The 15,605-nt window shown below is 36.0% G+C and overlaps 1 protein-coding gene across 1 annotated transcript in view; it reads left to right on the plus strand.

Annotated features, from left to right (window-relative positions):
* Positions 1-5,993: 5,993 nt before the first annotated feature.
* Positions 5,994-15,605, plus strand: part of LOC130088949 (phospholipase A and acyltransferase 1-like) — a 29,688-nt gene continuing 20,076 nt past the window's right edge. Inside the window, exon 1 of the mRNA XM_056255967.1 lies at positions 5,994-6,020. Coding sequence (XP_056111942.1) covers positions 6,009-6,020 — 12 coding nt within the window. The 5' untranslated portion in view covers positions 5,994-6,008. The remainder of the gene's footprint in view (positions 6,021-15,605) is intronic.

The following is a 15,605-nucleotide window of genomic DNA, read 5'->3' on the forward strand; positions in this document are numbered from 1 at the left end:
TTTCCGTTCCCCCAAGAAAAGCAATGTTTCTCCGGAGAACGCAAAAAGTTTTGCAAGAGAAAGCAATATAATTTTTCCTCCCAATAAACATGTCCTTTTAGGGGGACCATGATTCATACCTCTGCTGTTTTGGATTCTAGTGGAATTGCTGAATGAAAGAACTGAAATAAAGCCAACGAGTCAGCAGCTGTAGTTGTTTCATGAGGGATTCGATGACACTGAAGATGTCTGGCTGCTACTGTATGTTCACTTATGCACAATGACAGTGATGTTGCCTTGTCTTGAGGAGGTGCTGCACCTCCTTCCCTCATTTACTGTACATGAATTTTCCGGGTGCCACTGCAAAATGCTGCACTGATCGGGGGTTTCCTCCGCCTCCAGCACACTCATAGTTTTTCCAGGGCATTAGAGGGACACGTATGAGTGAGTCTCACGAAAACTGTTCAGAAACGCTAGTGTCGTATTGAACCCCATACTCATCATAATAAAGGGAATGTTTTGCATGAAGAATACGAAGGTATTCTTTTTTTGCATTGTGACATTACTGTCCCCCTCTACAATGTTCATTACTGTAATATTAAAAAAAGTATATAAATTGTACAGTTATTGTATATATTGTGGTATTATATGTTCTATCCCTTTATTTTTATTACTGTATTACAGTAAGTGATTTTTTATTGCATTACAGAATAAATGATTAACTGTCTTGAAATTGTCACAATGCAAAAAAGAAAAGCATAATGGTCCTAAAATAGGCCTCATTTTCTTTATGCATTTTGTGTGTGTGAGTGTGTGTTGAAAATGACTCAATGCTTTCATGAGATTCACTATTATGTGGGTGTGTGTTAGTGGGTCTTTTGTTTGACTTTAAAATATTTCCTTCAGTTTTATTTAGATTAAAGTGTGATGCCTACTGTGAGATTTTCTCTTAAGGAAAGTAATCATGGAAACCTGTAAAGGTTTAATTTTTTCACACATTTAGTGGGAAAGACCCTGTTTTGCTTTTTTCTTTTGGTTGTGCAAACCAGTTCATGAGTAAGAAGGTGGGGACCACACATTAATCAACTCTTTATTGAAACACAGCGAACAAATCCCATTCAAAACAAGCATTTAAACATTTTGTACACAGTCACTTTGATACATATAGGATATTAATTGGTCCTCCCTTTTGTCCAATGTTGCTCTGTTACAGAACTGGCACAGTCACTGAAAAACACCGGAAGAGTGCAGTGCAATCAGGGAATTAGTGAAATAGAAGCACAGCACTGAAACCAATGACATTTGGTTTGCCATATAGTGTAATATGATTATTTATGTACTGTATTTTTGTGGGTTTCATTAGCTTTCTGATTTTTTGTACACAAATTGTTGGTCTGAAGAACTGTCAAGTGGCCTTTGGTTTCATAATAAAGATGTTTATTACATTTTATTAAAATAGCTGAGTTAAGACATTTGTAACAACAAATGGAACAACATTGGAGTTCCGAAGAATAAATATTTAGTACAACACTTAATTACTGTGCACTAATTTGATTGGACAAGCAGAATTGTAACAATGCTGATATTTTGTTTCAATCAGTGTATCACTTCACTAGTTTACATAGAATTTCAGCTTGTGATTCTGCAGCTTTTCTCAACAAATGCAAAACTGTTTGGAAAAGTAAACAGAATTGCTGGTCATATTATGCTGGATACTAGGGCTGGGTATTGACACACATTTCACGATTCGATATCGATTCACAAGCTTGCGATTCGATTCAATATCAATTAATTGGGGCCAATCAGGTACATGGAAAATATTCTCAAGGAAAAACATCTCTCAATGCTGTGTAAACTATACAGGAAACACCTGTTGGTAGCTTACATTACTATAAAATTAAAGGTTAAAATTAACTGATTGCTATAGGCTACTTACTTTAAAAATGAAATTTTTATACAAATATAATATAATTATACAAGTATAATAACTTTTTTTAATCACAATTATGTTTCTACTTGTCTTTTGAAATCTTAACATTTAAATGGTGTCTGTCATAAATGGCAGATTTATTCAAACATCCATTAAATATTGACGAATGCAAAGAATATACAATGTAGTTTAACAAAATGCTCCTCTAAAGTTCATTTTTCCAGCTGACTAACAAGTTTGTGGTCATTTTATGTTTTTTTTTTTTTTCTGGGGTAACATAAGCTGTTTTATTGACATCTGTCTATGGTTGAAACGCTGATTGATTGGGCGATTATATGACACACCATACCTCGTGTTCATTCATGTTTATTTCGTGCTGTAACTAGTAGTAAAGCGGAAGAGACGAACAGTTAGTACACAAGCTAACTAATACAGACATTAATGGTCATTATAACGTAGTTCAAACAGCATTTATCACGATTTTGTAGGATTTTTAAACAGGCGCGAAAGAGGGTACTGTCCTATTTTCGAGGAGGACCCGACAGCGGTAACAGCGATCTGTCACGCCATGGTTTCGGCCATTAAGAGCGCCAAAACGGTAATTATTGTTTCAATTTCATAATACAATTGAGGGGGGAAGAATGGGATTTTAGCTGTTTAGTTGTTTGCTGTTGGCATCTCTGCACTGATACTAAGTTGCTCTTTTGGTTCACATGGCCTTCAACCAAATAATGAGTCAGAAACACTTAACACTCACTCTATTTTTGTTGACTAGTAGGCACTAGGCAGTCGGCCACCAAAAGAGAACAGCTAAAGTTAAACCAATAAACCCTCATCCTCTCCTCCCGTATCTGTAACAAATCATTCAACCCCTAAACTGTATTAGTTATGTATTTTTCTTGTCCAGAAATATCACTTGTGTCATTCTTATATTTGTAATGCAATTTTTTGGGGAGATATGTATTTTTTATTATAGGTTACTAGGTTACTATATTCTATCTTTAATTTAATAATTTAATAATATAATTTAAGCACATTCTTCACATTATTTTACTTAATATACAAAATAACTCCATTACATGCAAAAACTCTCACACTGGGTGTCTCTTCTTGTGGGTAAAAAAAAAAAAAACATTTCATGACTCTACCACTAGATGGCCTTATGACTCTATACATGGAGCAAATTAACTGTTCCCCTGGGCTCAGTTGCTTCAGTATGCATTCAGGTACATATTTTAGACATTATAAAATCATTTTTGGTAATGTTTTAGCATTATTTGGGGGGGGGGGGATTTTTGAAGTGTTAGATTTTGTAATAATTCAAATTAATAAGGTGGACATCAGGAAAAAAATAAAAATAAAACCTTGAATAATATTTACTTGAAAATGCTGGTTTTTATTAAGAATATAAAAAAATATATATGTTACAGCTTAAAAAAATGCTGTTATAATTATAATAGACGAGACTTTTCTCCTCGACAATGGCAGCCACGCTACAAACATTTTGTTCATTCATCAACTTAAAGGGGTCATATAATGGTGCATGCACTTTTACAAGTTGATTGTACTGAAATGTGTGTTGGCAGTGTCTGTACACAACCATCATATAATGATAAAAATCCATCCAGTGATTTTGTTTTAATCTCCTTATATGTTTTCCCCTGCCTCAAATCCAGCCGTTCGAGCCTGTGACGCCACAACCTCGCACGCCCCTCCCACGATTGTTGATTGACAGGAGCGTTTCAACACAGAGCCGCCCTCGCTCATGAGGGAGCAGTCAATCATAGTCTGCGCGGACCGGCGCGGTCATTGTTGATATGCTGGAGCACTGTCTATGAGCAGAATGGCGTCTAAGCGATTGTGGTGTTCTGTTCTTGGGTGTAATAACGAACACAGCAGTCATTTTAATGTTCTTAAATCCGAACCGCTGAAGACGCAGTGGCTGAGTTTGTTTTCGAAGGGAATATTCCCCACGAGCAACGTCAATGCTTTCATGTTTGCGCGAATCATTTTTCAGCAGACTGCTTAGGGTCAGTATGAGCTGGTTTTATTAAGAAGCTGCTCCTGAAAAAAGGATCGGTACCAGCTATTCGTGTTCCTGCTGAACCTCTAGAAGAACTGAAGTGAGTGTAACGTTTTATTAAACTTTATATTAATATATTAATCTTTGCAAATCGCTAGCTGCACGCTTCACAATGAATGCGTCTAAGGTTTACACTTAGGGTACATTACGGCATGTTTTCTATGTATGACGTTCTCAATATAATTCATAATCCCACGTTTATACTGAACAACGCGTTATGGTTATTGTGTTATTGTGTTACAAACGGTGTATGCACAGAACAGAGAGGCGGAGTGAGCAAAGCTCATTATCATTTAAAGTGATATGCACTGAAACGGCGTGCTGAAAACAGAGCTGTTTTTGACCAGGTAAAATAAGTGTTTTCTTACAATACTAATGAGAATTTTTAATTAAAGTATACAAACTTTTAATTTAGACCCTAAAGAATCATATTAGCTTGTACAATAATGGCATTATATGACCCCTTTAACAATATAGCCTGATCGATGCTTTGGATTTAAGAATCGATAACGGTTAATCAAAATGAGATTCAATTTAAATCGAGAAATCAATATTTTTAACCCAGCCTTACCAGATACACAATTTCATTGTACCATACCATCTCCATCTAAATCAATTTTGTTATATGACATAATTATTTCAGAACACTAACAGGGTTGAGTAGCAGTTTAACCATTTAGTTTAAAGGCACACCATGTAAGATTTTTGGATCATAATATCCAAAAACCACCAGAACAATGTTATATATTTTGTTGAATTGTGTACAAGCATTATCCCGAAAGTTTAAATCCAGAGAAATAAGCAGTTTTAAAATAAGCAGAAATAAGCAGACCGTGTCCGTGCGTCACCTATCAATGACATCATACCCGCGTTACCTTCAATTTCTGGTTTTATTTTGTAGAAACCATGGAAACACCAAAGAAGCTTTGGTATATATATATTATGTGTTTTATTAGACATAGACAGGTGAGCAACTGTTTGGATACGTTAATCGACAGAAAACTAATCATTGTTTTACAGCTCAACACAGTTAGTCTTTTTGTTAAATCTCGTTTCCTTGATTTTTCTTGGTGAAAAATGACAGTGTATCTTTAACATAAAACTACAAGATGCCTATCAGATAGAGAATATAATGCAGATACATGCTCAAATCAGTTGTTTCCTTTACAAAACCATGTAATAGGGTTGACATTTAAAAATTTCAACAAAACACATTTGTGTGATAAGTATTTTAAAACACTAGCCTATGTTCAAGTAATGTATTTTAAATAAATGTACGTTATTAATACATTATGGCGACTCAAATTTATGAAACAAACACTGAAAGACTAGAGAAAGAATAAAGACAAATGCTAGCTTTTATTTTTTATTTTTTATCGAAATGTGCTTAGATTACAAGACACAAGATGTAAAACACAGGACTGGCTTAAAAAAATAAAGTTACTGGATTTATGTTAACGCATTTAGAAAATATCTATAATAAAGAAACATTTGGCTGATGAACATTTACCTTTTCTTTCCTGTAGAGTGCAGAACTGAAATACTGCACATATTTCACATCATTGGTATTAAACATAATAATACACAACACCAGTGTTTTTGTGATATAGGTCAAAATGGCAGTTATGCATTAAGCACATATTAAAATACTTTTCATTTTGGATGCAAATCCACCTGTTTTTTTGCTGTTGCTGGCTGAATTCACGGCGCAGTAGCTGGTTGAAAGGGACCAAACCTCTCTCAAACACCTGACTTGGTTCCGTTTTACCAGCAACTAAGACGTGTTTCTGAGGACAGACGAGTTTCCAGCTTAATACATCATATTTATAGAGGTGAGGAGGAGAAGCATCGCTTTTTACTCGTGTCATTCGCACATCAACATTTTACACGGGCAATTATCCAGTCATCTGGTTAATCTCAGATCTAACTTTTTGCTTTGCATGCAGGATCATGTCAGCAGAAGACGTCCATCCACGTCATGATCTTCCTCCTGCAGGACGATGACACCGAGAGTGCATGGATGTGCCGGTATGTCCTCATTCTGGGGTGTCAGGTCAGAATTAGCTCTTCTCCACCTGTCCAACAGCAGCTGTGCTCTGTCACTCAGAGCCCTACAGGATTCATGTCATCATGGAGGAGCTCAGGAACATCAACATGTTTAACAATGGCCTGTGCTTGACTTTGACATAACCTTTATAAAGTCATTTGTAACCTCATTTGTAAGGTTGATAAGAAGATCCTAATTCATACTTTAAAACAGATGTCGTCAAACTTTCTAAACCAGGGGCACTTTCAAATAAAATGCTCAATTCTTGCATTAAAACATTTCCTATAATATTCAGTATTTGTTCCGCCGTCGTATTGCCCAACTGACAGACATTTAATTGTTTGAAAATGTTTGTAAGCTCTTATAGAATCAGCTAAATCAACCAAGATGATATTTGAGGTTCTTTTGAAAATGAATCATTTTAAATAAATTGAACATTAACTATCTTAATTCTTCCTTATTTTTTTTATATTAATGTTTTATTTATTTATTATAAATAAAGTTTATATATTTATAATAATAATCTTTAAAATTATCATTTTTATATTTTATACATATAACAGAGAAATAAAAAACAATAAGATTGTTAACTAATTAACTATAACTTTGTTATATAAAAATAAATGTTATGTGTATGTATACATATATATGTGTGTGTGTATATATATATATATATATAATGTTTTCAATATATATATATATATATATATATATATATGATTAAAATTGTATAATTAAATGTATTCAATTATATTTTATATTTTACTATACATTTAAATTTATTTTTATACAGCAAATTTAACAGTTATAAAACAAATGAACTATCTTAATGTTTTTTTTATTTCTTATATATATATAAAAATAACAAATTAACTATCTTTTTAGTTAATATACCGGTATATATAATCATTAAATATGTATTTCTGCAATATGTCCATTAAGATTGATCTTAATGTTCTCTACGAGTACGTAATGCGTAAAATAATACAGTTTTATAGTTTTATATTGTCTTGCAGTTTTAAGGAGCTGTGTGGATGGTGATGATAAAGTCTCTCTGAGGCCACACACTTCCTTACATTCCATAGATTGATTCCGTATATGGGGATATAAGGAAGTATGTCGTCTCAACGAGCAACAGCCGGATCTGTTAAACACACAGTGCATCACAACTTTGTTTGTACAACTCAGATATAACAGTCCAATACTAATGTCAAGATGTAAGGCATATGGGAAGTTGACGCATAACATGGACTTTTTCTATAGACAAGACTTCTGAATCTAGGGAAAGTGTTAAATCACCTTTTTTCCTTCACTGGTTCATTTTAAAAATCCCTGCAGTGAAACAAATTAACATTTTAAAAGTATAAATATTCTATTTAATATTAGGTCATTAAAACATAATGCTTGCTGTTAAAAATCATTTGGATTGATTTTAGATGGTGTTAAATGCTAACTTTAAGCAGTTTAAAAATAATTTTAGAGTGAGTTCAGCACGTCACACCACAGGACATGTCAACTTTCCATAAAGTCAAGCCATATCCCATTCTGGCCTGGCAAGCATTTAGTGAATAACAGGCTATTGTCTAGAAAATTGCATGCTGCTTTTACATGGCATTTATAAAAAGTAAAATGGTTAAAAATGGCATTTTCGTTCTGAAATACGTTTGAAGCCAAACCTCTAAAACAGAAGGAAGCAGTGACGCGAGAGAGACGCAACCAAGATCTGCTTCTCCATCGAAAAGCCCTGCAGTCTGACAGCAATGACAGTTTCAGCACGGGTTTCCCACATTACTTGCCCGTCCCTTGGCGCCCAGTCCCAAACACAGGTCCGGCGCTCTCTGTCCTCCTCTCTTTCGTGCGTATCCTCGTCCATCGCCATCTCCTGGATTGTGTCCAGACCTGGCTTGGCTTCCCGTCCTTTTCTATGGGTCGCCCTCCCCCTTGTTGGCGGCCTTCCACCTGTTGGTGTCTTTTAGAGGCCTGGGTCTCTCCTAGACCTCCTGTTCGCAGCCCTCAGCGCTCTGACAGGGCCAGCAGCCTGTGAAATCACACCTCTCAGCTGTTCACACTGCACCCACAGCGAGAGCTGCCATTGAATGTCAATGGCTTCTTAAAAAAAGCATGGGGTGGGCAAGAAGACAACTGCCACCAACTTTTATTGGGCCAGCATGACAGAAAAAGTTTTCTGGTGCACAGCTGACAAAGAAGTTGGTGTTTTTGGTGTGTGCAGAAATATATCTCAGTGATTTTAATGGTAATAATTAATTTGCTCTTTCTGTAAACTTCTCAGAGCAAGGCTTCAGGACAGATTTTACATGCTCATGTCATGTCTATATATAGCCTAGATAGAAGCTCGTTTCAGTCAGGGAATTTAAAAAAAAATCGTAACTTTTTATCTCACAATTTTGGCCTTTTCTTGCATTTGCAAGTTTATTTCCCACAATTCTGAGAAAAAAAGTCTGAATTGTGACTCTGGACACAACCTTTGAGGTGAGCAACTAAAGATATGAGTAGCATTTAATTCTGCCAATGTCTTTTCTTAATATCTTATGGATTTGTAAGTTGTGATTTATTATTTGTTTTTTCTGCTGAGCTTGATCAATCAGAACAGACAAGTGACCTGTAATCTTAGAGTGTGTGTGTATTGATTATGCATTAGCAGTTTGTCTACTTATATTGGTCACACATCTCTGCATAATTAAATTTGTCGGATTTTGGTTTAAACTAGTTTAGAGAACCAAATGTGCAGTTTTAGCATGCAACTGTACAACAAGAATTTTCTCTTGTTCGGTAGAATTATGGTTAATGTGTGGTTAAGATCTAACAGTTCAATATAATTATACACACACACATGTGGTTTTCATGTTTTATGGGGACATTCCATATAGTATATAATGGTTTTTATACTGTACAAACTGTATATGCTAACCCTTACCCCTAAATCGACCCATCACAGAAAACTTTCTGCTTTTTTAGATAAAAAACAAACAAAAAAACCCAACTTTTTTTGATTTTTAACTTAGTATGGTTTTTAAGCTGTTTTCCACGGGGGACTAAAAAATTTCAGATATTGCCATCTTTTGGGGACATTTTTTCCTTATAACATAGGGAAAACCTGAATCTCACACACACAAAAATGTATGTACAATTAAATTTATTAATAAAATGTAATATGTAATTTATATATGAAATATATATATCCTTATTTAATCGTATATATATATATATATATATATATATATATATATATATATATATATATATATATATATATATATATATATATATATAATGTAATATAATATAAATGTATTCTATCCTTATTCTAGTCTTACAAGGAATTTCATCTCATTCGGCATAAGTATAAACTAATTCATTTAGATATATAGGCTATATACAGACCCAGAAAAAGTGACATATGCAAGACAGAAATAAAATGCTGAAATTGTTAAAGTGCAACAGATGTTAAATTACTGAAAGGTGGAAGATTGGTGCTGTGGATTGAAATGGAAAAAAAGAGTTACAAATGACCGGTCAAACACTAATCCTAAATATTAACCGCTGCTACAGTCAGAGGGAAATGTTGTTCAGCTCAGATCTATCTTACAGTCTGATTGGCTGAATATTATCAACCAACAGGGATGTTGATCTAGGAACATCTCTTTCTTGACATTGAAACGCACTGACTACATTTATTATGCCTTTGCCTATTTTTGCTTGACTCTGGGATCACATGTAAGACTGCTGCAGAAACAGGAGCTGCTGGGGAATGTGAACGTGGAAGCTCATAATGGCTAAGGTCAACACCTGTGTTCTAAAATCAGCTGGAGTGGAGAGAGATAGATAGATTTAGAGAGACAGAGAGCGGTTGAGCTGTAAGACTCCTATTGAAATTCAACTCTCAGTCTATTTCAGTTGCACACAGAAGCTGTAAATAGCCTTGGCTGCTTGTGTGCGTGCCTTCAGATCGCTATAGAAGCTCCATGACATGATCGTGTAAGCAGGTCCGCTCAGGACTCTCTGTTTCGGTCAAAATCATTGATTTATTTTTTATATTGGTTAATCATTGAATTATTGATTATTTAAAAAAAAAAAAAACATAAAGGTGTAGATTAGTTTAGCACTTTTTCCAGTATATGTAGATGCCGGACACTGGGGTTAGCGGTCACAGTTTTACTCCAGAAAAAAAAAAGTTAATTTATTTAAAATGGACACAATAGATTCTTATTTTTAATAGGTGCAAACTTTCTTCACTAAAAAAAACCTGAACATTTCCACAGTTCATTTTACACAATATATGTATAATGTATTGTTGCATTTTATTAAAGTATTGAAAAAAAACTAAAATAGATTTTCAGCTAAATTTAAACCGTAAGCAACCATGAAACAAAACAATCAATGTAAATACTATAATTAAAGGTAACAAAATTACCAAACAATTTTTTCGGCTAACTAATGTTGAAATTAATCTATACAATCAATTATATACAGTGTGTGCATGTGCATATATATATATATATATATATATATATATATATATATATATACAGACATATACAGTGGGGAGAACAAGTATTTGATACACTGCCGATTTCGCAGGTTTTCCCACTTACAAAGCATGTAGAAGTCTGTAATTTTTATCATAGGTACTCTTCAACTGCGAGTGACGGAATCTAAAACAAAAATCCAGAAAATCACATTGTATGATTTTTAAGTAATGCATTTGCATTTTATTGCATGACATAAGTATTTGATACATCAGAAAAGCAGACCTTAATATTTGGTACAGAAACCTTTGTTTGCAATTACAGAGATCATACGTTTGCTGTAGTTCTTGACCAGGTTTGCACACACTGCAGCAGGGATTGTGGCCCACTCCTCCATACAGACCTTCTCCAGATCCTTCAGGTTTCGGGGCTGTCGCTGGGCAATACGGACTTTCAGCTCCCTCCAAAGATTTTCTATTGGGTTCAGGTCTGGAGACTGGCTAGGCCACTCCAGGACCTTGAGATGCTTCTTACGGAGCCACTCCTTAGTTGCCCTGGCTGTGTGTTTCGGGTCGTTGTCATGCTGGAAGACACAGCCACGACCCATCTTCAATGCTCTTACTGAAGGAAGGAGGTTGTTGGCCAAGATCTCGCGATACATGGCCCCATCCATCCTCCCCTCAATACGGTGCAGTCATCCTGTCCCCTTTGCAGAAAAGCATCCCCAAAGAATGATGTTTCCACCTCCATGCTTCACGGTTGGGATGGTGTTGGGGTTGTACTCATCCTCCTCCTTCCAAACACGGCGAGTGGAGTTGAGACAAAAATAGAGCTTTTTGGTCTAATCAGACCACATGACCCTTCCCATTCCTCCTCTGGATCATCCAGATGGTCATTGGCAAACTTCAGACGGGCCTGGACATGCGCTGGCTTGAGCAGGGGGATCTTGCGTGCGCTGCAGGATTTGAATAAATGATGGCGTAGTGTGGTACTAATGGTTTTCTTTGAGACTGTGGTCCCAGCTCTCTTCAGGTCATTGACCAGGTCCTGCTGTGTAGTTCTGGGCTGATCCCTCACCTTCCTCATGATCACTGATGCCCCAACGAGGCGAGATCTTGCATGGAGCCCCAGACCTAGGGAGATTGACCGTCATCTTGAACTTCTTCCATTTTCTAATGATTGCGCCAACTGTTGTTGCCTTCTCACCAAGCTGCTTGCCTATTGTCCTGTAGCCACATCCCAGCCTTGTGCAGGTCTACAATTTTATCTGATAAATGCTGTTTTTATATGTTTGTGTGTGCATACACAAATATTTAAAATGTGTAAAATTATTATCCTAATTTAAGATAGCAATAAAGCACAAACAGTGTCAAAAATGAAAAACTATCCACCTTATTCCTACGCCTCATGCCGCTTTGCGCGAATTATGGGTGTAACTTCCGTTAAGCTGTAAACAATCAGTAAAAGGCTCGCTCTATGAACGCAATATGTTAAAAAAGTGTCACAATGAGATTACATTAATTTACTCACCCTTCAACCATCTAACATTAAAAGAACATTTTAAAGTGTAAAAGCATCAACAAGGTCTACTTTCAACAGACCAAATAACCCCAAAAGCGTGAGTCTTTGGTTAATCACAGTAGTAGTCTATTATATATCTGTATTATGTAACTTATGTTGTCTTAATCAAAAATGAATCACAAATAAATAAAATAAAAATAAAACAAACCGGAAAAGAGACGATTCTTTGTGCATTCAAGTGAATTATTAATGGAATATATCGTAAATTAAATTTGGGAGAACAGACCACAAATGTGCAGTATATATTGTCCCTTTTTCTTACTTTTACAGCAGATTGCAAAGGGAAAAAAGAAAATGATCATGAGGAAAAAAAGCAGCGACTGAAAAGAGCTCTTGCCGTAGATATTCTTGTTATAACGTCATGTTAAAATACCAAGTAGGCTATAACTTTATTCTCATGATGTCTGAAAATAAATCATGAAGGACAATTGAAGGCTCATCCAGTCAAACTGACGGATCAGCTTTATTTGTAGGGCAACCTTATGATTTGAAATTATTCGTTTCAACCTTTTTGAATGGAAGTTCCCCAAACCGGAAGTGCCACCCATAATTCAAAACGCAGTAAGGTCGTCAGGAATAAGGTGGATAAAAAAACTGTACACTGTTACGTACATCCATTTAGATGTTGCCCCTTTATTATTGTATATTCTTTGTTGTATTATAAGTTATTTAACATTACATTGCTTGGAAAACCATTCCTACATCATAATGTTGAATGCATTCTGTGCATGTAAGATTCGATTTTAATAATGTCTCCTTGGAATTCATCAAGGCTTTTTATAGATAATTTCTTCAGAATGTTAGATCATGAACTACCAAATTACATTTCTATATCAGCCCTGACTGATTTAAATCCAACATGAATTTTTGAGGGGGATCAGCTAATGGCTTCCTCACATGTTCATGCTGAATCATTAGTGTTTGAGCCATTAAAGTAAGAGGCCTGTGTTTGCCGGCCAGTTGCCGTTCCTGTGGTTGATACAGCTGTTCCATAAGGGCCACACGAGCGGACTCCTGAAAGACCTGCCATTGTGTATGTTTCTATCAGCGAGGTCAAAGGTACCGTAATCAACGGTTAAGAAACAGGTGGGGATTCTGACAGGAGATGGCAAATGCTGCTCTGGCCTCAGCGAGACTGTTTTATATGACAATGAAGACACAGATTCCTTGTTTGCAGGGTTGTAGGATCAGCTGAATACTGATAGTGATATTTTGAGTAAAGTTTGGTTAGATCTCCCCCTCAAAACAATAGAGCTTTTGATAATACTGTATATTGTACTGTATGTGAAATGAAATGATTTCATGGAATGTGACAGTCATGACAGAGCCATTCTCAGCTCTTAAAGGGGCAGTTTACCCATAAATGAGAATCTAATGATAACTACTAAATATCAAAAGTGAAACATCTGGACAGATCTCAATAATTCAAATTTGAGGGGAAAATGTGTCTCATTCACTAAGCATGCATACACACAAATTTGTGCGTGAAATGTGTATACGAACGATTTTAAAGGACAAGACAAGAACTGATATGCTCACACAAAAATCGCTGCAAAAGATGCTTTCCAACAGGTTTTATCGTAGTTTTTGTACAACCACAGAAACCAAAATTTCTCGGGACAGCAGCATGTGTCCAAATTTTAATCTTAACCGTTCTATTTTATCAGAAATGATCTTGAAACTGGGCTTAAAGTGTAAAATACCAAACTTGTCCTTTAAGAACAAATCACAATATTTTCACCAAAATTTTTTAAATAAAATGTATTCTCAATTTATGAAATCACACGTTCACAAAAAGCACTTGCGTATGTAGAACTATAAGCAGTTAACATTGTCCTGAACATCATCTGTGTTTCAAGGAAGAAAATAAGGCATACAGGTTTGTAGTGAGTAAATACATTTTTCTTTATTTGGTGAACTATCCCTTTAACATCAACACTGGAAACAAAAGTCAGCAGAAACACAACTGAAATCAAAATGTTCTGCTGTAACCCTAATGATATTTACTCTGAGAGTTTGGACATGTTGGATGAAAGCTGAGCAAATGTAAGCAAGGACAGGACATGATGATGATGCTTTAATGACTTCATGCTCAAGTAAGTGCTGAAGACATCCAGACTCCAAAAGCAAGTGACAGCTGTCAGGTGTGGAAAACAGCTAGCCAACTCCTAGTGACCAAATACATGCAAATTAGCATTTTAACCATATAAAGCCTACTGTATCACTATTTGTATGCCAATTTCAATGTGATCAAAACTTTGCTGAAAAACCTGTTGTTCACGATCTAAAACATTCCTTCTGTTGTCAGATTGATAGTTCATATATTTTGGCTAGTAAAAGGCCTTTTATACGGTGGCTGAGAGAGCTCAGTGCTCTGCAACTGAAAAAAACGCATGCAAATAGATTAAAAAAAACAAAACTGGCAAATTCAATTAATTTAAAATTGCGGCCCCAGCCAGGTTTGGGGTCCCCTTGAAACATTTCCGTTGTGGTCTGTGCTATTTGCAGCACGTCTCTTAGCATTTTCTGTATATGGTTGCATTGTGAGTATTTGCAGCACATCTCTGTATTTGGTTGCGTTGTGAGTATTTGCAGTGTGTTTCTGTATTTGGTTGCATTGTGAGTATTTGCAGTGCGTTTCTGTATTTGGTTGCGTTGTGAGAATTTGCAGTGCGTTTCTGTATTTGGTTGCATTGTGAGTATTTGCAGTGTGTGTCTGTATTTGGTTGCATTGTGAGTATTTGCAGCACATTTCTGTATTTGGTTGCTTTGTGATTATTTGCAGTGCGTGTCTGTATTTGGTTGCAGTGTGTTTCTGTATTTGGTTGCATTGTGAGTACTTGCAGTGTGTTTCTGTATTTGGTTGCGTTGTAAGTATTTGCAGCGCGTGTCTGTATCTGGTTGCATTGTGAGTATTTGCAGCGCGTGTCTATTTGGTTGCATTGTGAGTATTTACAGCGTGTGTCTATTTGGTTGCATTGTGAGTATTTGCAGCGCGTGTCTGTATTTGGTTGATTTGTGAGTATTTGCAGTGTGTTTCTGTATTGCATTGTGAGTATTTGCAGCGCGTGTCTGTATTTGGTTGATTTGTGAGTATTTGCAGTGTGTTTCTGTATTTGGTTGCATTGGCCCTCATTTATCATTCTTGCATAGAAACGGGCGTATATGTTGGCGTAAGATTATGCTTACACTCCTCTCACCGCCTGATTTATGAAGCTTTGCGTACCTTTGAAATCCAGGTGTACGCAATACCTGCCCTTGATAAATCCCGCGGCTGAAAACGATCGTCATTAGAATAACACGCCCAAGTCTCCGCTTCCCCCACGCCCTCATTTTACGCCATGGACACACGGAAGACGGCAAAGAAGAGAAACTTCTCTGACGTGGAGCCGAAATGACCTATCACAATGCAATATTATACAGCACGTCTTCTGAATTAGCATTCAATTTCGAATCACGTTACATGTATTGGGGTGTACAATAGTGATGATGATGATG

Source organism: Rhinichthys klamathensis, unplaced genomic scaffold, assembly GCF_029890125.1.
Source record: "Rhinichthys klamathensis goyatoka isolate OS25496 unplaced genomic scaffold, OSU_Roscu_1.1 h1tg000123l_1, whole genome shotgun sequence".
NCBI lineage: Eukaryota > Metazoa > Chordata > Actinopteri > Cypriniformes > Leuciscidae > Rhinichthys > Rhinichthys klamathensis.